This window comes from Mobula hypostoma, chromosome 3 (genome assembly GCF_963921235.1).
Source record: "Mobula hypostoma chromosome 3, sMobHyp1.1, whole genome shotgun sequence".
Classification (NCBI taxonomy): Eukaryota; Metazoa; Chordata; class Chondrichthyes; order Myliobatiformes; family Myliobatidae; genus Mobula; species Mobula hypostoma.
The window spans coordinates 148,205,515-148,229,588 of NC_086099.1; the positions used below are offsets into that span (position 1 = coordinate 148,205,515).

The 24,074-nt window shown below is 40.9% G+C and overlaps 1 protein-coding gene across 2 annotated transcripts in view; it reads right to left on the reverse strand.

Annotated features, from left to right (window-relative positions):
• Positions 1-24,074, reverse strand: part of vps50 (VPS50 EARP/GARPII complex subunit) — a 220,849-nt gene that overhangs the window by 154,824 nt on the left and 41,951 nt on the right. The window contains exons 1-5 of one of the 2 annotated variants that reach the window (XM_063043839.1): positions 11,950-11,977; positions 9,890-9,961; positions 9,110-9,188; positions 4,665-4,718; positions 3,776-3,846 (exon numbers count right to left, since the gene is read on the reverse strand). In XM_063043839.1, the coding sequence (XP_062899909.1) occupies positions 3,776-3,846; positions 4,665-4,718; positions 9,110-9,160 (176 nt within the window). In that variant the 5' untranslated portion in view covers positions 9,161-9,188; positions 9,890-9,961; positions 11,950-11,977. Of the gene's footprint in view, positions 1-3,775; positions 3,847-4,664; positions 4,719-9,109; positions 9,189-9,889; positions 9,962-11,949; positions 12,073-24,074 lie in introns of those variants that run through there. The other variant, XM_063043837.1, reaches the window with a different exon arrangement.

Consider the following 24,074-nt stretch of genomic DNA (forward strand, 5'->3'; position numbering starts at 1 on the left):
ATCTGGTGTATTGTCTGTTATTTGGGCGGGGTGGGCTACATCACACAGCATCCACACAAACTTATTACCCAGTTTGGCGGGGCCGAGGGCTGTTTCCCTAGACGACAGCGAGCCGAGCGACCCTGAGGCTGGCCGGGGGGCTACACAATGCTTTAGTGTCACTGGTATCATTCCTCACCCAGGTAGATGTTTTCTTTAAATATCCACTGTTATAGATGATCTCATTCCCTAATAATTACAAACACTGCCTGAAACCTCCTCTGCTGAACCATCAACCTGCCCCATAATCATAAATGCCAATTACCCCCACAGTTCTGATTGTCATACCATATTTTGCCATCTACAGTTTAATACTGAACTACTTCAAAAGGCCTTTGACAAAACACCACACAAGCCTGCTAGATTAGTTAAGAGCCTATAGTATTATGAGAAAGATATTAGATTGACTGACTGGCAGAAGAAAGACTGGGAATGAAAGGGTCTTTTCTGGTTGGTTGTCGGTAACGAATGATGTTCCACAAGGGTCAGTGTTGAACCTGGTTACTTTCACATCACCTGTCAATGATTGAGATAATGGAATCAATAGCCAAGTTTACAATGATAGAAAAATACGTGGAGTTGCACTTAGATTTGAGGAGGCAAAGAGTTTGCAAAAGGAAGGACTTGAAGTGGCAGATAGAATACAGTGTATGGAAGTGTGTGGTCATTCACTTTGGTAAAAGGAATAAAGGCATAGACTATTTTCTAAATAGGGAGCAAATTCAGAAATCAGAGGTGCAAAGGAACTTGGGGGTCCTTGTGCAAGATTCCCTAAAGGTTAACTAGCAGGTGGAGTCGATGGTAAAGGAAGGCAAATGCAATATTAGTATTCATTTCAAGAGTACTCAATTATAAAAGCAGGGATGTAATGCTGAGGCTTTATAAGGCATTGATCATACTGCACTGGAGTACTGAGAGCAGTTGTGGGAGCTTGTCTAAGAAAGGATGTATTGGCATTGGACAGGGTCCCAAGAAGGTTCAAGAGAATGATCCTGGGAATGCAAGCGTTGTTGTATGAGGAGTGTTTGATGGCTCTAGGCCCATACCCACTGGAGTTTAGAAGAACGAGGAGGGAAAATCACATTGAAACCTATTGAATATTGAAAAATCTAGATACAGTGTACATGAGGAGTATGTTTCCTATAATACTGGAGACTAGGACCAGAGGTCACAGCCTCAGAATACAAGAACATCCCTTTAGAACAGAGATAAAGAGGAATTTCTTTAGCCAGAGAGTGGTGAATTTATGGAATTCATTGCCACACACATCTGTGGAGGCTAAGTGATTGGGTATATTTAAAGTGGAGGTTGATAGATTTTTGATTAGTTAGGGTGTCAAAGATTATGTGGAGAAGGCAGAAGAATGGGGACGAGAGGGATAATAAATCAGCAAGGGCGGAGCATACCTGCTGGGCCGAATGGCCTAATTCTGAACTAATGTCTTATAGTCCATTCATTTCCAATTTTTTCCTGTTTTTGTCCATTTCAGACAAATATTTGTCACTGCATGTTTTTATACTATTTCTTGCTAACTTACTGATAATTTGGCCCATCTCTATCCACGTTTTTTTTAATGCTTCAAGTTCTCAGGCTTGCTCCTTTTCTTGACAGTGGTTCTTTTAGATGTAAAATACCCATTGTTGGACATGGTGCATCATTCCAGTAGAGTTTTTATCCCCCAGTATCCTGTACACTTTTGAGAACTTGGCGGTATACAAATATACCAGCCAGCTAGCAGAGTTGACCTGCCAGCAGAGTTTATAATCTTAATTTCAATTTACCTCAGCCAATCTACCACCCATGTTACATTATTCACTTTATTTCAACTTCAGGCCCTAGTTTCCAACTGAACTGTCTCCCATAAAATTTAAATATAAAATTATTTCATATTGTAATAATGTTTCCTTAGAGAATACCTAATTCTGAGACAACTAAATAATCACGCGCTACTACACAATTTTCTTCACTCCTTGACTCATCATTCCAGAAAATTTGTCTTTGAACTTGCCCTCAGTACTACAATTGCCATTCTGGTTGACATTATGATGGATCAGGATCACTACTTTTAAAACAATCTTTTCTTAACTTTTATTTCCCCTCACTCAATGGTGTTGATATAATTGTTAGGTGCCCTGTAAAGCATTTGGCTCTGTATTTTCTCTTCCTTCACAGATGGCTGAGGAGGCCAAGTTATTGGTTATATTTAAGCAAAAGTTGATAACCTCTTGATTAGCAAGGGTGTCAAAGGTTATAGGGAGAGGAAGAACAGGGTTGGGAGGGAAAGTGAATCAAACATGATTGAGTGGTGGAGCAGACTCAATGGGCTGAATGGCCTAATTCTGTTCCAATGTCGTACAGTCAGTTTGGATACAAAACATTAATGCTGTTTCGCTTTCCACAAATGCTGCTTGACATGCTCTGTTTTTAAATGTTACATTTAACTTGCTGTTTCTTTCCACAGCAGGATTATTTCTCAGTGCTGCACCTAAGTCATAATTTAAAGGCAGGACAACACTAGACCATCATGAAAACCAGCCTCCCCTCAATGGCTATACTTCTTGTGGCCTCAGAAAAACAGCCAAAATCAAAAACAACTCCAGACCACTCCACTCCAGCTCTCTTCTCCCTCCTTCCATCAGGCAGAAAATGAGCACCATGAGGGTCAAGGATAATTCTCTCCTCATGTTATAAAACTCTTGAATAACATCTTATACAGTAAAAACAAACTCTTAACCTCACAATCAACCTCATCATAGCCCCTACACCATATTTTCTCCCTGCATTGAAATTTACTTGTAATTTTAACACTATATATTGCATCCTATTATTTTCCCTTGTACAACCATGATGCACGCACGTTTTGAAATGAACTGTATGGACGCCATGCAAAACAGGTTTTGCCACTGTATCTCAGTACACATGACAATAATAAACTAATTCCTCTTCAATTTTCTATTTCAAGAACTTATTTATAAAGTAGAGTTACTAGGACTTGATGTTTCAATCCAATATGCTAAGTTGGCACTCTCGATGTTGGCAGTGGGTTTGGAGTGGTGACAAGGAAGGAGGGTAGGTACGTCATCGAGGTCATCTGGTGGGCACCCTCCTTCTTTGACGTTTTGTTGATAAGCCCACGAAATCTCCAGAGGGCTCAACGGTGCTACCTGGTGTCCCAGATACACCCCCCTCAGTTCCATACCCTCCTGTCTTCATCTTGCAGCCCAGTTGTTGTCTTTTCTTTTAATCCAAATCCAATTGCTGCTTTCTTCTGCTGCATTTGACAAGGACTTGATTGCTTGTTGGAGGGAGTGACCCCTCACCCCCATCTTCTTCAATAGACTGGTGGTAGATGTAGCAATGAATCCCCTGCATCCCACTTCTACAGGGAAAATCTTGGTCTTCCAGCCATTCTGGGCAGCTTCAGTTGCCAGTTCAGAGTACCTGGTCTTTTTCCTCTCATAAGCTTCTTCGACACCATCTTCCCATGGATCATAATGAAACTTGTATTTATCATTATTAATTACTAATTTCATTCATCTTTAAGACCGAGACTTTTACTGACTTTTGCTTATACACATTCTAATGCAGAAAAGTAATCCTTTGAAAACCCACTTCAAATACAGTAACCTCTTAGAACAATTATTTTGATGATCCATCACAAAAAAATAACAAAAATACTCATTTATTACAGAAATAATAACAAATACAGAGCTTTTGAAGTACTGTTATCTCTTACCTTCTGGCATTTGTACATATGACTGCTGCCAATTGAAGATTAGTTTGTAGTGATGTAACTCTTTCAAGCTCCTACAAGAATATATTTTAATAAATAACATTTCTTTTGAATATTTAGTTACTTTTAAAGTAGCATCCTTGCCTATCCTCTGGCAACTATTCTTAAATGGACAATGTTACTATTTTTTTCTAAGTCCAGGTTATATTCAGTCTTCAGCTTCAATCAGCATGTTGTAAACTCAGTCTTTGAAGCAAGTTTTAGATGGGCCTTTTCTCTGGATTTCACAAGAATAAGAGGCGTTCTTACTGAAAACAATATTTGGTGTGGACAATACAGTAGATGAGAGCAGGGGAAAAGCAAGAGGATTTCTTCCTCAGTTGGGATGTAAACCTTTGTAATTTTCTACCATGAAGAGCTGAGGATGCTATGTCATTAAGCACATTTAAGGCCACAGCTGATTGATTATTCAATGACGCAGGGATCAAGGATTACGCTAGAGCCAGCAAAATAAAATCCAGATCAACAGTTGGCTTAGCAATGGCAAAGCAAACTCAAGGGACTGTATTCCCTACTTCTGCACCTATTTTTGCTCTAAGAACAATATCTTTTGAGAAGCAGTTTTCTTATTTCAGTACAGTTAAGTGAGCAATGAATTATATATGATATTGGATAAAAATATATATTGTAATACAATTTATACAATTCTGAAGTGACTTGATGAAAGCTTACAAGATCATCCGAAAAAAAAGAAAAGGTTGATTCTATTTTAAGCTTCTATTATATAATAGCTACAATTATATTATTGATTTCATTTTAATCCAAGTTCAGTTTTGGCCTGTTTTAGATAGAATAGAAGTGATTACTCGCCCATTATTTAATGACTTTTTACCTTCACATATGCAGCCTGCTTCTCCAGGATTAAATCTGCTACCTTCTTCGATACCTGTAAAGAAATGTATATTAAATACACATTAATTATAATTCACACAGTAGTACAAGATACAGGCATTAGTGACTTTTCCTTAAATAATGCAAATGAAATTTTAAGAACTTAGTTACGAAAAATTTACTAATCCATGTTGCATGCATCACATTTCAGTTTCCAGATGAGCTATACTATTCAACATGTAACATAAGATGCTGTTTATTGACTATAGCTCAGCATTTAACATCATCATTCCTACAGTCCTGATTGAAAAGCTACAGAACCAGGGCCTCTGTACCTCCCTCTGCAACTGGATCCTTGACTTCCTAACCAGGAGACTACAATCTGTGTGAATTGGAAGTAACATCTCCACCTCGCTGACAATCAACACAGGTGCACCACAGGGATGTGTGCTTAGCCCACTCCTCGACTCTCTCTACACCCATGACTGTGTGGCTCGGAAGTGGAGGGAGTAAGCAATTTCAAGTTCCTGGGTGTCAATATCTCTGAGGACCTAACGTAGTCACAACATGTTAACGCAGCTATAAAGAAGGGAAGACAGTAGCTATATTTCATTGTAAGTTTCAGGGGATTTGGTCTGAAACTTCTCTAGATGTACCGTGGAGAGTATTCTGACTGGCTGCATCACTGTCTGGTATTGGTGGGGGGTGGGGGGTGGGGGAGGGGGAGATGGAGAAGAGCTACTGCACAGGACTGAAGTTACAGAAAGTTGTGAAATTAGTCAGCTCTATTGTGGATCAAGTTGGTCAAGATGGAGCCAGTATACAACGCTCCTTCAGTCGACATCTTCTGGATAGATCATGAAACTATACATTTCACTTATTTTATGTATTCTACATTTGCTTCTTTTCTTGGATGTGATTCTGGAACTGATGGAGCCTGTGATTTGCTGTTGGAGATGGTCTGGATGTTTCAGCCTTCTGCGGTCTCTGAGAGGATTCCAGGAGGCAGAGGCAGCACACTCATGGCTACAAGCAGAAGTTCGACTCCATTTCAATGTCTGTCAATTAAAGCAACAAGGGAGATTGAAACAGAGGCAAATACTGAAGCTTGGTGATCATTTGGGTGTTTCAGCACTCTGCAGTCTCCAAGAGGATTCCGGGAGACAGGCAGCACGCACGAACTTTCTGGCAAGAAGGCTGCGGGATGGGATGCAAGCTGTTGTTCGACTCCATTTTGCTGATTAAAGCAACGAGGGAAATTGAAGCATCAAGGCAAATGCAGACGGTGCGTGTCGGCTGCCTGTTTTTTGATCGATCTGCTGTGGAGAGGGAGAGGTCTCCCACTGGGCCCAAAGAGTGTTCTCCAGGTTTTTCTGTGTTTTAGATCTGGTGTTTTTCACTCAATCTTTCTTTTTTTTTGTGCAGGAGGCGGGATTTGGAAGTTGATGGGCCTGCTCCATCTTTGTTCTTTTTTTTGTGTGAGGAGGAGGGTTGTATACTTTGAAAATACATGAACTTTTGGTTACGAGCCTTCGTAGTATCCAAGATATCTTCAAGGAGCGCTGCCTCAGGAAGCTGGCGTCCATCATTAAGGATGCCCACCACCCAGGACAAGCCCTCTTCTCACTGCTACCATCAAAAAGGAGGTACAGAAGTACAGAGCCACACACTCAGCAATTCAGGACAGCTTCTTCCCCTCTGCCATCCAATTTCTAAATGGACATTGAACCCATGAACACTACATTTTTAATTTCTGTTTTTGCACTACTTGTTTCAACTTAATTATTTACTATACATATTTTTTCTGTATTTTATCATGTATTGCATTGTACTGCTGCCACAAAGTTAACAAATTTCACAACATATGCCGGTGATATTAAACCCCTGATTCTGAATCTGAAACAGGATAATTAAAGAGACAACAAAATGTCTCATTTAATTCACTGAAGCAATGCATTCCAAATTCACCTGCTATGTTCTTTGAAATGGAGTTACTTATGGTGATAAGATAAACAGTAAGCTATACAGAAGCTGAACTTAACAGAAATGTCTACCATGACTTATGCGAAAGTAAAGTTTCACGCTCTCTATCACTATAGTCTGCCAAGCAGAGCACTGGTTTCAAACTAAGTTATGTGTACACTAGAGAGTGCATGTAAGCCATGCTCTGAATAGGTTTCAATCCCACATTCTAATAGATTATCTATAAACGTTAAGATTTCAATGATACAATATACTGGAGAACACAACCTCATAAATTTAAAGAATAATATGTTCTGAGGATGTCTGGTGTCCTCAAATTGTTAGTTTAAAAATTATTTTAATGCATGGAAGTTATTTGATTGCATTGCAAAAAGCATAAAAGTTCTCTACAAAACTGCTATTAAGCACTTCTGACAGGGATTTAATTTTTTTTCTGTAATATTAGTTGGATGAAATATTGGAAAATTAGGTAAAATAACATGCAAAAAAACTTCTAATCTGCAGATATCTGAAAAATGTGAACTATGCAACTTATATTTATTAGATAATTGTTCAAATGACATGAAACAATTATCCATGGATAAACCACGAAAGCATGCTATTCCCCTCGTTCTCCATAAGGAAAAAGCTTGATCAATTCTAGAAGGTTAAAAGAAAAAATTAGATATAATTAGGACTAGATAAAATAAATTCGCTCTATCCAAAAAATTTGCGAAATTGAAACCATATTCGTATTGTTATGTTTAATTATTGGATTAATTATTTGTTTATTCAGTTTGGTTAATGCAAAGGGGAGCAAAGCTTCTAAAACAGAAGCTAATAAGAACCCCTGCACAGACTCACCCTCAAGGTTCACCCATCGTGGACAATGAATTTCATCCAAAACATTAAATATCGGATATTAATTGCCCAACAATAAAATCTAAAATTCGGCAATGCTAAACCACCATCCTTTTTTGATTTCTGTAGATACTTTTTACTCAATCTAGGATTTTACATCTAGGTACATCTGATGAAATAAAAAATGAATGGGAAAGAGAACTTCAGGTATCTTTACCTATAGAGAAATGGGAGAAAATTCTTCAACTAGTTAATACTTCCTCAATGTGTGCTAGACATACACTGATACAATTTAAATCGTCTATAGGTCTCATATGTCTAAGGATAAATTAGCTCGTTTTTACCGACATATAACTCCTGTGTGTGACAGATGTAATTCTGAGGTGGCCTCTCTGACACATATGTTTTGATCTTGCGCTCTTTTAGATAAATATTGGAAAGATATTTTTGATATTATTTCAACTGTTTTGTATATTGATTTAAAACCTCACCCTATTACTGCAATTTTTGAATTACCAGTGACAGACGTTGGTCATTTATCCTTTTCAGCTGGCCCTTTGATTGCATTTGTTACACTAATAGCTAAAAGATCCAACTTACTTAAATGGAAAGATTCTGATCCTCCTACTACTTTTCAATGGTTCTCTCAAACTATATTATGTTTAAACCCGGAAAAAATTACGAGTGGTATGGTTGATTCTTCAGCTAAATTTGAAGAAATCTGGAGACCATTTATTCAACATTTTCATATGATGTAAGGGGTCCCTTTCAGAACCCTTGTTTTTAATAATCTTTTGTTTATCTATGGAGGAGCGGAGTTAATGATAAATAATGTTCTTATCTGAGGGAATAGGACAGCCCAGTCTTTGTTTTGTTTTATTTTTTTTAGTTTAGGGGGTTCTTTATAAAACTCTTTTTCATGTTCAATTACTCAGAGATTGGGAGGCTTGAATTATATATTTTACTCAAATTATGTTTGTATAAGTTAACCATTATCAATGTTATACCAATCTCTTTGTATCATTAGTATTGTTATGTATATTAATCTGAAATTTAATAAAAAAATTGAAAAAGAAAGAAAGTTCTCTACAACACTAAATAACTGTAGCAAAGCAGTTAAGCGACAGCTTTCTGCCTTGATGAACTTTAGTTAAATAAATCCTGAAAAATAATGATCACATGAAACTTTCAGGTATTGTAAAAGACCCACATGGTTACTTAAAGTTTTCAGCCATGGAAAACTGCACCCACACATATGACTAGACATTTGCCCTTGAACTGGGCAAAAAAACAACAATCACTTAAGGTTAGACAATAAATCTTGCAGCAAATCCATGATCCCAACAATGATTCAAAAGTTTTAAATTCTCAAAGCAGAAGCACTGTGCGATACAGTTTCAATGTGTTAGCTTCCAAAGCTTCAGCATTAAATTCATATTAACAAGTCATAAAAACCTGCACTAACTTGATCATACTTGCTACAGGAATATTAGTGAAACCAAAATGAGAATGGACTAAAGTTACAGTGATGCTTTAGCTCCAGTTTATAAAACAAAAGCTGCCATTTAATTCCCAATCTTCATTTTTGGAGAACACAGTGGATTCCGGTTAATTTGGACTCACCGGGTCATTTTGGCCCAGGTCAAAGGCTGCTCCAATTAACCGAAGTCTCATGGAAATAGTTAACTGAGTAACAATTTATCTATTTAAATGAAATACAAAACAAATTAGAACACTACCAATACCTCCACAGTACTAAAAAAAAATTGCATTAGCTCCTAATAATTATCAGAGGAATTCATCTGCTATGTTCTTTTGATTGACTGGAAATTAATAAAATTATCACAGACACCCAGTATAGATAATAAACTGCCTTCATACACGGCTATCAATGATTATATCTTCCAAATCTTCATTTTCATAGTAACATTTTAGATGATTATCGATACAGACAAGTCCTTAAAAGTTCCTAAGTTGAAGTAGTGAAATCCTGTCATTTGTACTCCTGGCTGCTTCTTGCATCTCCAAGCCTGAGCTTGAAACCACAGTGAGTAAAGATGTTCCAAATTGTCTTACCGCTTATTTCTGACCAAATATCAGTGACAAAAATCACTGCTTTTTGAACACCAGCATAAGCAACTGACACTAGTTAGAAACTGTTCGGCAACAATCTCCTGTCCCAGTTAAGTGGCATAGTGTCCCAAATAAAAGGAATTCTGGCTATCTTCTCGATTTAGTTCATGGTCTTTAAGAGTTGTCCCAAATAAACAGCTTCCATGATGAACTGATGACTCAATGAATCGGAATCCACTGTATGTTGTTTGTTAGAGGATAAAGCAGATGTAGAATAAATTTACGTTTATAATCCAATTCTTCAATTACTTTGTAAAATAATATACTCACAACAGCTTGCTGCTGTTTCAGTTTATCTCTGTATTCTTCTAGATCTTGCAGATTGAGAGCAGACGGAAGTTTCTGTGGACAGACAAGGTATCTTCAGCAAACATTAGAAAATATTCATTGCATTAGTAAAGCAACACATGAAGAACAAAACATGGTACAGAATCTTCTGTGCTGTATATCAGTGTAAAATCCTTTAAAGGGGATTTGATAAAATGTGATCTTTATCGTTTTGATTTGCTATTTGAAATGTAGAACTAGGGCCTTGGAAGTTGTTACAAATATTTGAAATATAAGCAAACAGAAGCATATTATAGTTTACCTGATTTCCCCCTCACATAGCTTCCTCAACCCACGTTACAAACCCTATCGGATTCCTTCTTCTCCAGCCCTTTACCTTTCTCACCCACCTGGCTTCAGCTACTACCTTCCAACTATTCTCCTTCCCCTCCACCCACTACCTTATTCTGACATCTTTCCCCTTCCTTTTCTGTCCTGAAGAAGGGCCTTGGCCCAAAACATCCACTCGTTATTCATTTCCATTGGCACTGCCTGACCAGCTGAGTTTCTCCAGCATTGTGTGTGTGTTCTGAAGATATTGTTCAATCCTTGACTGTCCATTAATTGAGCAGCAAATCAAAGTAAACTTTAAATAATTTAAGCAACACACATCAAAGTTGCTGGTGAACGCAGCAGGCCAGGCAGCAGCTCTAGGAAGAGGTGCAGTCAACGTTTCAGACCAAGACCCTTCGTCAGGACTAACTGAAGGAAGAGTGAGTAAGAGATTTGAAAGTGGGAGGGGGAGGGGAGATCGAAAATGATAGGAGAAGACAAGAGGGGGAGGGATGGAGCCAAGAGTTGGACAGGTGATTGGCAAAAGGGATATGAGAGGATCATGGGACAGGAGGTCCGGGAAGAAAGACGGGGGGGGGGGGACCCAGAGGATGGGCAAGGGGTATATTCTGAGGGACAGGGGGAGAAAAAAGAGAGTGAGAGAAAGAATGTGTGTATAAAAATAAGTAACAGATGGGGTACGAGGGGGAGGTGGGGCATTAGCGGAAGTTAGAGAAGTCGATGTTCATGCCATCAGGTTGGAGGCTACCCAGACGGAATATAAGGTGTTGTTCCTCCAACCTGAGGGTGGCTTCATCTTTACAGTAGAGGAGGCCGTGGATAGACATGTCAGAATGGGAATGGGATGTGGACTTAAAATGTGTGGCCACTGGGAGATCCTGCTTTCTCTGGCGGACAGAGCGTAGGTGTTCAGCAAAGCGGTCTCCCAGTCTGCGTCAGGTCTCGCCAATATATAAAAGGCCACATCGGGAGCACCAGACGCAGTATATCAACCCAGCCGACTCACAGGTGAAGTGTCGCCTCACCTGGAAGGACTGTTTGGGGCCCTGAATGGTGGTAAGGGAGGAGGTGTAAGGGCATGTGTAGCACTTGTTCCGCTTACACGGGTAAGTGCCAGGAGGGAGATCAGTGGGGAGGGATGGGGGGGGGGATGAATGGACAAGGGAGTCGTGTAGGGAGCGATCCTTGCGGAAAGCAGAGAGAGGGGATGAGGGAAAGATGTGCTTAGTGGTGGGATCCCGTTGGAGGTGGTGGAAGTTACGGAGAATAATATGTTGGACCCGGAAGCTGGTGGGGTGGTAGGTGAGGACCAGGGGAACCCTATTCCTAGTGGGGTGGCGGGAGGATGGAGTGAGAGCAGATGTACGTGAAATAGGGGAGATGCATTTAAGAGCAGAGTTGATAGTGGAGGAAGGGAAGCCCCTTTCTTTAAAAAAGGACATCTCCCTCGTCCTAGAATGAAAAGCCTCATCCTGAGAGCAGATGCGGCGGAGATGGAGGAATTGCGAGAAGGGGATGGCATTTTTGCAAGAGACAGGGTGAGAAGAGGAATAGTCCAGATAGCTGTGAAAGTCAGTAGGCTTATAGTAGATAATTTAAATAATTTAGTTCTTTTGAGGAAGAGTGTTTACCATCCTTGAGCAAGTGAAACATCTGTTACTTTCAAAAGTCTATTTGATAAACTTAAGAAATAAATATTCCACAGTTACCTCCAGTTCATGCTCCACAACATCAAATGAATCATTGCTGAAATAGATTTCTTCAATACTGTTGATAATTTCTTGCTCTGCTAGAGGGTCACTGGGATTTTCTCTCAACTCCCTCAGTTCTTCCTTCAGTAAAATGAGAAATTAAGTAAGTGAAATTACATGGTTCACATCATAATTGCAATACCAATAATTTATCTAAATTATCCCTTTGTCCCAAAGGATTAAAAGTATTGGCATTATCAACGACAGATGATGTTGGTTAGTTATATTCTGCACATGCTTACTAAATCCTACACTTGCTGATTTAGTTAGAATAAATTTCTCATTCCATTGGGATAGTTTCACAAAAAGCAGCCGAGCTGAATAGCTCTATACCATCAATTGCTTTTGCAAAATATAAACCACAATCTGAGCACATTTTGATCCAACTCATATGAAGGAACGAAATCTGTTTATGCCTCACGATGAAAACAGCTGCAAATGCTACAAGCTACTTATTGACCTTTGAGACTTTACGAGCATTTCTGGAATAGTGCAACGCTGCAGAAGTCAAGCCAGGGCAAATATATTGTGGGGTGCCTGGTAGCATCTTTGAGGAGGGTTAGCCGGGAGGAAGATTGGAAGCAGTGGACAGACTGGAGGGAGAGAAACAAAGCTGCAAGTTAGAAATACGGCAGGCAAAACAAAGCATGCAGAAAGCCAAGCAACAAATAGCATCAGAGTACACAAAAACTTTAAGGCGGCCTATGTAAAAGTACTAGATACACAAAGTAAATAAATTAATGATACAGTCACAAATGGGTACCATCTAACTGCTATTACACAAACATGGCAGCATCGTTGCCAAAGCTTAGAAACAAAGATTTCAAGATAGTGTATTCTGGTTAATTGGGCCATCAGTTGATCAGGCTGAAAGTACTATTGATATACTAATTTTTTCTGCATTTCATTTAAATATATAATTTGTTACTCTGTTAAACAGTAGATTGTTTCGCTTAACACCTTGTAGCTAGTTTTATGAAACTTTGGATAACTGAGGCAACCACTTAATTTGGCCAAAATGTACTGGTCCTGGTGAGTCCAAATTAACCAGAATCCACTCTATATAGAAATTAAGGACAGGTAATAGGAAATTTAAGGACATAGGTGGGGTAATACTTTCAATCAGGAATGAAATCAGTAAATAGACTGGATCTTGCTTTGCAGATTGTGGTACAGAATCAGAATGGCAGAGTTCGTAGAGCTGCTGTTTCTCAGTTCCTACTCAGAGCTTCTGCTATTATTTGTATGGACATTGCATGTCCTGAACCTATGTGAATTTCCTGGGGTGCTCTGGTTTCCTCACACATCCCAAGCATATACACATTGGTAGATAACTGGCCACTGTAAATTATCCTTTGATGTTTGGTTCAGCAGAAGCTAAAGAAGTTGATAAAGTTAGAAGAGTAAAATATTACTGTAAGATTAATGTAGATTGGTATGTAATGATTGGCACAGACACAGTGAGCAAAGGGTCTACTTGCGTGCGTTGTAACCATGATTATGAGAATCTGTTCAGGTGGAGCCAAGGAGCAACAGGGAGAGCAAAAAACAGTGGAATAGTTTATAATCTCCACTAAGGAACTGTGTTGTACAACAATGTACAAATAAGGAAATTCAAGGGCAGAACTATTGAAGTAATTGGGGGGAATTTTAATCTATATGCAAATTAGATCAATCAAACTAGTACTAACAAAACAGATAACAATTTTCCAGAATTAATGCAAGATGCGTCTCTAGATCAGTATGTGGAGAAACAGGCTGCAAAATTGATTATTTTTAAATCTGGAACTAGGCAATCTGAAAAGGTTAATTAATAACTTTATTATGAAGAGGCCCAAGGAAAGAGTGATCATAACATGATTTTGCATTGTTCAAAAGTGTATGAAACCAGGATTTTTGATCTAAACAATTTAAACTATGAAGGAAATAGAAGTTAGCTGGTAATGATATTGCAAAGCTCCCTAAATGTATAGGCAATGGATAGCATTTAAAGAAATAATACTGATTTGCAACAAATATTCGGTACAGTCCTTTAAGACACAAAAACACGTCTAATCAAGAAATAAAGACAGTATTAAACCTGAAGCAAAGCTTACAAAGTTGTCGGAAAAATAAGTAGTCATAGAGTCACACAGCACGGAAACACTCTTCAACTCAACTCATCTGTGTCAACCATATTGCCCAGTGAGCTGGTCTCATCTACCCACATTTGGCTCATAGCGCTCCAAACCTCTCCTATCCATATATTATCCAGAAGGTTTTTAAATGTTGCTAATACAGACATCCCACCCTGCAAAAACTCATTTCAGGGAGGTAGCACCATCAATTTGCGGGAGACTTCCGGGAGAGGTGGGATGTCTGCAATACAGTAGCTCCTTAGCAGCTGGCCAGCTAGTTTAAATAATGTTAGCTATGCTAATGAATGAATGACGACTGTTAAACTCACCTCAACATGTCTTTTACAGTCTTAACCCACCATGGGCAATAAAAAAGTCACTGTTGAAAACAGTGCAGCGAGCAACACTGCCATTATTTTGACCCCTATTAGGCAGGGGTACACTTCAGTGTAGTCTGAGGTGACGTACATTTTATTTTTTTTTGGAACACTCTGCCATGGCACGCTCTCGCTCGCGTGCTCTCTCTCTCTCTCTCTCTCTCGTGGTTGCTCACGCACTCTCAAGTGCTCTCGCTTGCTTTCTCTCTCGCTCACTCTCGCTTTCTCTCGCTCGCTCTCAAAAAAATTGATTTCCGTGATATTGTATATAATTTGCGGGCATCAGGGAGCCACTATTAATATGCAGGAGACTCCCGGAACTTCTGGGAGAGGTGGGATGTCTGCTAATATCTGCCTCCACCACAATTTCTGGCAGCTTATTTCAAATATTGACCAGACTTCGCATGAAAAAGCTGCCCCTCTTAAATCTCTTGCCTCTGACCTTAAACTTAAGCCCTCTTGGTTTTAGCAAACACTGACAGGGAAAAAGACAATGATCTTCACCCTACCATTCCCACTCATTATCTTGTATAGTTGTATCAGATCATCCTTCAATCTCGTATTTTCCCAAAGAATAAAGTCCTCATCTACACAATCTCTCCTTGTAACTCAGGCTCCTAAATCCAGTTAACACCCTGCTAAAACTGTTCTGCATTTTTTAATTTAATAACATCTTCCCTATAACATGGTGACCAAAACTGTACATAATACTCTTAAGTGCTGCCTAAACAATGTCTTTGCAACACTGCAATACAAATTCAAAACTCATAAGCCTATAAGACATAGGAGCAGAATTAGGCCATTCAGTCCTTCAAGTTTGCTCTGTCTTCCCATCATGGCTGATCCCAGACCCTACTCAACCCCATACACCTGCCTTTTTGCCATATCTGGTACAGAATCTGGCCCTGTGGCTCAAAAGGGTAGGAAAAGGAAGAGGAAGGCAGCAGTGATAGAGGACTCTATAGTTAGGGGGTCATACAAGCAATTCTGTGGACGCAGGAAAGAAACACAGATGGTAGCTTGCCTCCCAGGTGCCAGGGTCCGGGATGTTTCTGATCGCGTCCACGATATCCTGAAGTGGGAAGGTGAACAGCCACATGTTGTGGTACATATTGGTACCAACGACATAGGTAGGAAAAGGAAGAAGGTCCTGAAAACAGACTACAACGAGTTAGGAAGGAAGTTGAGAAGCAGGACCTCAAAGGTAGTAATCTCAGGATTACTGCCTGTGCCAAGTGACAGTGAGAACAGGAATAGAATGAGATGGAGGATAAATACGTGGCTGAGGGATTGCAGCAGGGATTCAGATTTCTGGATCATTGGGACCTTTTTTTGGGCAGGTGTGACCTGTACAAAAGGACGGGTTGCACTTCAATCCAAGGGGGACCAATATCCTGGCTGGGAAGTTTGCTAAGGCTATTAGGGAGAGCTTAAACTAGAATTGCTGGGGGGTGGAAACCGAATTGAAGAGACTGAGGAAGGGGCGGTTGGCTCACAAATAGAGAAAGCTTGTAGACAGTGCAAGAAGGAAGATAGGCAGGTGATAGAGAAGGGATGCGCTCAGACCGATGTCCTGCCATACATTTCCCTGAGAAATGTGGCAAATGTTCAGGGGATATTTGCATGGAGTTCTGCATTAGGGTTACGGTGCATTAGCCTTTATCAACCGTGGGATTGGGTTTAGGAGCTGAGAGGTAATGTTGCAGCTATATCAGACCCTGGTCAGATCCCACTTGGAGTACTGTGCTCAGTTCTGGTCACATCATCACAGGAAGGATGTAGAAACTATAGAAAGGGTGCAGAGGAGATTTACAAGGATGTTGCCTGGATTGGGGAGCATGCCTTATGGAAATAGGTTGAGTGAACTCAGCCTTTTCTTCTTGAAGCGATGGAGGATGAGAGGCAACCTGATAGAGGTGTGTAAGATGATGAGAGGCATTGATCGTGTGGATAGTCAGAGGCTTTTTCCCAGGGTTGAAATGGCTATCGTGAGAGGGCACAGTTTTAAGGTGCTTGGAAGCAGGTACAGAGGAAATGTCAGGGGTAAGGTGTTTTTTTTAAAAAAAACACAGAGTGGTGAGTGCGTGGAATGGGCTGCCCACGTCAGTGGTGGAGGCGGATATGATAGGGTCTTTTAAGACAGGGGTCTCCAACCTTTTTTGCACCGTGGACCGATTTAATATTGACAATATTCTTGCGGACCGGCCGACCGGGGTGGGGGGAGTGTTCAAGTAGGGTTAAACTCACACCAACTTGCCTTTTACAGTTAGGGTTGCCAACATTCTCACTCCCAAATAAGGGACAAAAGTAGCAGTCAAAACGGGACAGTGTTTACCCCGAGAAAGACTACCATGACCATGAAGCCTTGCGCGGGCACTTGTGCGCATGCGCGTACGTGCCGATTTTCTCCCCGACAAATCGGTTTTGACTTAATCTCCCCAACTACACTGTACATACATTATTTCTACTTTATATAGGCTGTGTATTTATCATATCATTCCTGCTTTTACTATATGTTAGTGTTATTTTAGGTTTTGTGTTATTTGGAATGATTTGGTAGGTTATTTTTTTGGGGTCTGGGAACGCTCAAAAATTTTTCCCATATAAATTAATGGTAATTGCTTCTTCGCTTTATGCCATTTCGGCACGAAAGGTTTCATAGGAACACTCTACCTTAGCGGGGGCAATACAGGACAAGGGCGGTCCCGTATGGGACAAACCAATTTAGCCCAATATACGGGATGTCCCGGCTAATACGGGACAGTTGGCAACCCTATGTTCAAGTTCAACAGTGTGTGACTGGGAATGAGGAAAGGTGCAGCTGACTCATATCGTTTTCTTGCGGTACCAGTCCGCAGCCCGGTGGTTGGGGACCACTGTTTTAAGAGACTCCTGGATAGGTACATGGAGCTTAGAAAAATAGAGGGCTATGGGTAACCCTAGGTAATTTCTAAAGTAAGGACATGTTCAGCACAGCACTGTGGGCCAAAGGGCCTGTATTGTGCTGTAGGTTTTCTATATCCTTTGATGCCTTGACCAACCTGTAATTCCTCTGTTCCATAATACTCCCCAGGGTCGACCATTCAGTGTACAGTACTTCCTCTCACATTCGTTTGAATTGAATGCCATTCACCAATCTCCAACTAACATATACAAATGATCAGGATCCCTCAGTGGTTTTTCGTAAGTCTGCACTATCTACCACATCACTTACTTTATTATCCACAAACTTACTAACCAGACCTTGCATTTTCACATCCAAATTGTTTATAAATGACCCAGCACTAGCCCCCACAGCATGCCACTGGGCACAAGCCTCCATTCTTTGAAACAACCCTCGAATATCACCCATTGCTTCCTAGTAAATTATGAATCCAATGCTCTATTACCCTGGATCCTATGTGATCCAATCTTCTAGACTAGCCTGCTTTGCTAGAGTACATACAGACAACATTCATTACTCTACCCTCATCTACCCTCTTAGTTACCTCCTTGAACTATTGTAAAAGATTTGCCTGACACACGAAGCCATGCCTACTGTCCCAAACCAGTAGGTCACACCGTATATTGATACATCTTGTCAGAATCCCCTCTCCATCAATTTACCCAGCACTGATCAGACTCACTGACCAATAGTTTCTTTGCTTGTTTTTGCTATTTTTTTTAAATAATGGTACCACATTAACCACTCTCCAGTCGTCCAGAACCTCATTTGTGGCGAGATGAAGGAACACTCTCTATAACGGCCTCCAAAATTTGTCGGCTACGTGGACAGACTATGTTCCAAGCCTACACTGGCGTCCACCCCGACTTTTCCTAAATTATATTGACCACTGCATTGGTGTTGCTTCCTGCACCTACATTGAGCTCGTCAACTTCATCCACTTTTACTCCAACTTCCACACTGCCCTCAAATTTATCTGGAGCATTTCCAACACCTCCCTCCCTTTTCTCAATCTCACTGTATCTCTGGAGACAGCTTATCTACTGATGTCTATTATAAGCCCACAGACTCTCACAGCTACCTGGACTATACATCTTCCCACCCTGTTACTTGTAAAAACGCCATCCCCTTCTCTCAATTCCTCTGTCTCTGCTACATCTGCTCTCAGGATGAGGTTTTTCATTACTTTTTAATAGAAAGGGGCTTCCCTTACTCCAACATCAATGCCACCCTCATCCGCATCCCTTCCTTTCACACATGTCTGCTTTTACCCCATCCTCCCGCCACCCGACCAGGAATAGAGTTCCTCTTGTCCTCACCTACCACCCCACCAGCCTCCACATCCAGCACATAATTCTCCGGAACTTCTACCATCTCCACTAAGCACATCTTTCTCTCTCTCCCCCCCCCACCCCATTTTCTGCTTTCTGCAGGGATCGCTCCCTACATGACTCCCTTCTCCATTTGTCCCTCCCCACTGATCTCCCTGCTGGCACTTATCCTTGCAAGCGGAACAACTGCTACACCTGCCCCTACACCTCCTCCCTCACTGCCATTCAGAGCCCCAAATGTCCTTCCAGATGAGGTGACATGTCACCTGTGAGTCTGTTGGAGTCATCTACTGTGTCTAGTACTCCCAGTGTGGCCTCCTGTATATCAGTGAGACCCAACATAGATTGGGAGAGCGTTTTGCAGAGTACCTATGCTCCAACCGCCAGAAGTGCGATCTCCCAGTGGCCACCCATTTTATTTCCATTTTCCATTCTGATAAGTCAATCCATGGCCTCCCCTACTGTCTCAGTGAGACCACGCTCGAGTTGGAGGAACACCACCTTATATTCCATCTGGGTAGCCTCCTACCTGATGGTATGAGCATCAACTTCCCAACTTCCAGTAATGCACCGCCACCCCCCCCCCCACCGTTTCTACTTCATCCACTTCCACATCCCTTGCCTGCTGTCTGAGGTATTCTCCAAGTAGGTCATCCTTAGGGGCCATCTTTCTGACATATTCTTGAGTGTTTTGCATTTCTTCCCGGCCTGGACACTTCCAAGTCCCCATCCACATTTATTCCAGCAGGCGTACAGCTGCTCAACTTTGGACTTTGGATGGAATCCTCCGTGTATTGTTAGTAGTTTCTGGGTCTTGATGTCAACAGCTTCCAGTTCATTCCTTGGCCTGCACACTATCTCAGCTGGCTATCTGATGACTGGTAGGGTGAATATGTTGATGGCTCTGATCTTGCTCTTCTCATAGGACCAGTCTCACTCTTTGGAGGTACTTAGATGTTGCAGCCTTCCTTGCATCCTCATCATGGCTTCCGTAAGCCTGCAGGATCCCCAGATATCTGTAACTGTCCTGTACATTTGGTATACGGCCTTCAGGTAACTTGACTTATTCAGTCTTAATAATTTTGCCTCTTTTCACTACCATCCAGCTGCACTTTTCCAGTCCAAATGGCACCCCAATGTACACCCTTGTCAGGTGGATTAGACAGTCAATGCCCCTTCATTTCTGGCATACAGCTTGATGTCATCCATGTACAAAAGGTGGCTGATAGTCACTGTACTCTTGAATCGGTACACATATCCACTCCTTAAGATGATCTGGCTGAGGAGGTTCAAGTCTATGCAGAGCAGCAATGGGGATAGTGCATCACCCTGGCTTATTCCACATTTGAATTCCACTTGTACTATTAGCTTTGAGTTAACTTCTGGCATTGCCCTCCAACAGCCCATTGAGTTCTTGACGAAGGTGCTATGTGTCTTGTTGACCTTGCACAGAGACCGGCATTCCAGGATCCATGTGTGGGGCAATGAATCGTATGCTTTCTGGTAGTCGATCCAGGTTGTGCTTAGGCTGGTTTGCCTGGTCTTGGAGTCTCGCATGACTGCGTTGTCTACAAGTAGCTGGTGCTTGGAGCCTTTGGTTCCATTACCAATCCCCATTTGAGCAGGGATCAAGAATTTACATACATATTCCTTCAGCTTGGTGACTATGATGCCTGACTGGAGCTTCCATGTTGTTGACAGGCAGGTTACAGGCCAGTAATTTGATGTTGTTGCTGCTTTGAGAGGATCCTTCATTACGAGTACTGTCCTTCCTCGAGTTAGCCAGTCAGGGCCAGTCATGTCTGCTTCAAGCAGCTGGTTCATTTGAGCCGCCAGCCATGTATATAATGCTGTTAGTGATGGCCAGTTCTTCAAACTTGCCTTTTTCTTATTGTAATGTACAACTTTTTTTTGTATTGCACTGTACTGCTGCCACAAAACAAGTTTCACAACATAAGTCGGTGATGTTAAAACTGATTCTGACATTAAAAATAACACAGGAATGAGTAAAGAACACAAAAAGCTAGAGGAATTCAGCAGGTCAGACAGCATCTATAGATGGAAACAGACAGTTGACATTTCTGGTCAAGATCCTTCATCAGGACTAGAAAGAAAGAAAGACAGACAGCTAGCATAAAAAGTGAGGGCTGGGGTGGAGGGTGGAGCACGAACTCGTGGGTAATAGGTAGATTGAGGTGAGGGAAGGTTGATAGCTAAGTAAGAAAGGGGGAAGAGTGGGAATGTTGTAAGAGGCTGAGAGGCAAAAGATAGAAGTGACAAAGGGCTGAAAAGATGGAAAAGATAGTGAACCATGGAATAAAGGGAAGGAAGTCTGGAGGAAAACTGAAGGTTTGAATGTGTCGGTGATGGGCAAATCAAGGAAGTTACTGAAGGCAACGAGATGGGATGATAAGCAAAAAAGGACGGACAGGAAGGTGGAGAATGGGGACGAAGTTTTCTTTTGTGGGAGGTTTAGAACTACAATCCCATTATCAGATCCCTTTACAAGCTGTTCATTTTCAAAACTAATCTGAATTTCTTTAGTCTTAATCTTTCTCATATCTCTCTTCACAACTCTCCAAGGCCTTCAAATACCTCCGTAATTGCCGTGCCCATAATTGTACACAGCACTTCAACTGTGCCAAGCTAATGTTTTACAAAGGCTCATCATGACTTCCCTGCTGTTGTCTCTATGCCCAATGAACTGCAGGATCATGTACATTTTCTTTAATGTGTTATTTTCAGGCAATGATCTAAAATGAAGTCTGGGTTTCATGTAAAATTCTGAGAATCAGTTTCTTATCCAGACATCAACAAGAAAAAAAAATATATAGGCATTGAAAAGAATAGTTTACAACTCTAAGAAAACTAGTTGTGGGTGTGAATGTAGCAAAATCCAGCTTCAGTTTAACACCAAACACACTGTGTATGTACAGTGGCATGCAAAAGTTTAGGCACTCCTGCTCAAAACCCCTGGTTACTTTTTTATTTCTATCTTTTATAACTTCAAAATAGCAAAAAAGGAAAAGGGCCCGAAGCAAAAGTTTGGGCACCCTGCATGGTCAGTACTTAGTAACACCCCCTTTGGCAAGTATCACAGCTTGTAAACGATTTCTGTAGCCAGCTAAGAGTCTTTCAATTCTTGTTTGGGGGATTTTTGCCCATTCTTCCTTGCAAAAGGCTTCTAGTTCTGTGAGATTCTTGGGCCGTCTTGCATGCACTGTTCTTTTGAGGTCTATCCACAGATTTTTGATGATGTTTAGGTCAGGGGACCCTGAGGACCATGGCAAAACCTTCAGCTTGCGCCTCTTGAGGTAGTCCATTGTGGATTTTGAGGTGTGTTTAGCATCATTATCCTGTTGTAGAAGCCATCCTCTTTTCATCTTCGGCTTTTTTTTTACACACGGTGTGATGTTTGCTTCCAGAATTTGCTGGTATTTAATTGAATTCATTCTTCCCTCAACCAGTAAATGTTCCCCGTGCCACTGGCTGTAACACAAGCCCAGAGCATGATCGATCCACCCCCGTGCTTAACAGTTGGAGAGGTGTTCTTTTCATGAAATTCTGTACCCTCTTTTCTCCAAACATACCATCGCTTATTGCGGCCAAAAAGTCCTATTTTAACTTCATCGGTCCACAGGACTTGTTTCCAAAATGCAACAAATTTGTTTAGACATTCCTTTGCAAACTTCTGACACTGAATCTTGTGGTGAGGTCACAGGAAAGGTTTTCTTCTGATGACTCTTCCATGAAGGTCATATTTGTGCAGGTGTCCCTGCACAGTAGAACAGTGCACCACCACTCCAGAGTCTGTTAAATCTTCCTGAAGGTCTTTTGCAGTCAAACAGGGGTTTTGATTTGCCTTTCTAGCAATCCTACGAGCAGTTCTCTCAGAAAGTTTCCTTGGTCTTCCAGACCTCAACTTGACCTCCACCGTTCCCGTTAACTGCCATTTCTTAATTACATTACGAATTGAGGAAATGGCACCTGAAAACACTTTGCTATCTTCTTATAGCCTTTTCCTGCTTTGTGGGCATCATTTATTTTAATTTTCAGAGTGCTAGGCAGCTGCTTAGAGGAGCCCATAGCTGCTGATTGTTGGGACAAGGTTTGAGGAGTCAGGGTATTTATAAAGCTTTGAAATTCGCATCACCTGGCCTTTCCTAATGATGACTGTGAACAAGCCATAGCCCTAACAAGCTAATTAAGGTCCGAGACCTTGGTAAAAGTTATCTGAGAGCTCAAATCTCTTGGGGTGCCCAAACTTTTGCATGGTGCTCCTTTCCTTTTTTTTCCACTCTAAAATTGTACAAAACAAAAATAATACACTAATCTTGCTTCAACTGCTGAAAAGAATGTTTCATCTTTAAGTTTATGCCTTTTGGAGATCATCTTCTCCTCACTTAACTATTAACAGTAACTGAAATTTTGACCAAGGGTGCCCAAACTTTTGCATGCCACTGTATATATATTACAAATTTAAATAGTTAAATCTCAATAGACTCTCAAAGCATTTCTATAACAATTCAATCCACCAGTCAGCAGTCTGGCAATGATGTTTAAAATCAACACATCAGGACCCATAATTCAGGGTATAAGTTGGCCACAACTACCTTGAAATTCCAGATCACAAAGTTCTGATAACTGGTACTACACTGCCATCTAGAGAGTTTAAGTAATATTGGTGATACAAGGCCAGCACAGAACTGCACTGAATTTCTTAGTCAGTACTATTACAGTAAACCACCATAAATGAGATAATGAAAGACAAGTCAAAAATACTAAGGAATAATGTCCCTTTATACTTCAAGGTTGTTCCCTCTACAAGAGACACATTGTCTACAGACAATGAATCCTACACCTCTATCACTTCAAATGCAAAGATCTCTCATTATCCCTTTTAACTGCTTTACACTGCCCCATCTAGTCCTGTTACTGTATGGGAGTCCAGGTAATATGTGGAATATTAACATTACCTACTATAATAACTTTATGTTTCTTTCAACAGTCCATGATCTCCCTACAAATTTCTTCCTCTAAATTGGGTGGTCTGTAATATAGCCCCATTGATGTGGTCATACCTTTTTATTTTTCAATTCCACCCATAACAGCTCACTAGACGAATTCTCCAGTCTGTCCTGATAGAGCACTGACAGGACATGTTCCCTGACAAGTAATGCCTCTACTGCTATGATGAGGCCACACTCAGGTTGGAGGAACAACACCTTGTATTCTGTCTGGGTAGCCTCCAACCCAAGGGCAGGAACATCGATTTTCGAACTTCCGGAAACTGCACCCCACACTCTCCTTCACC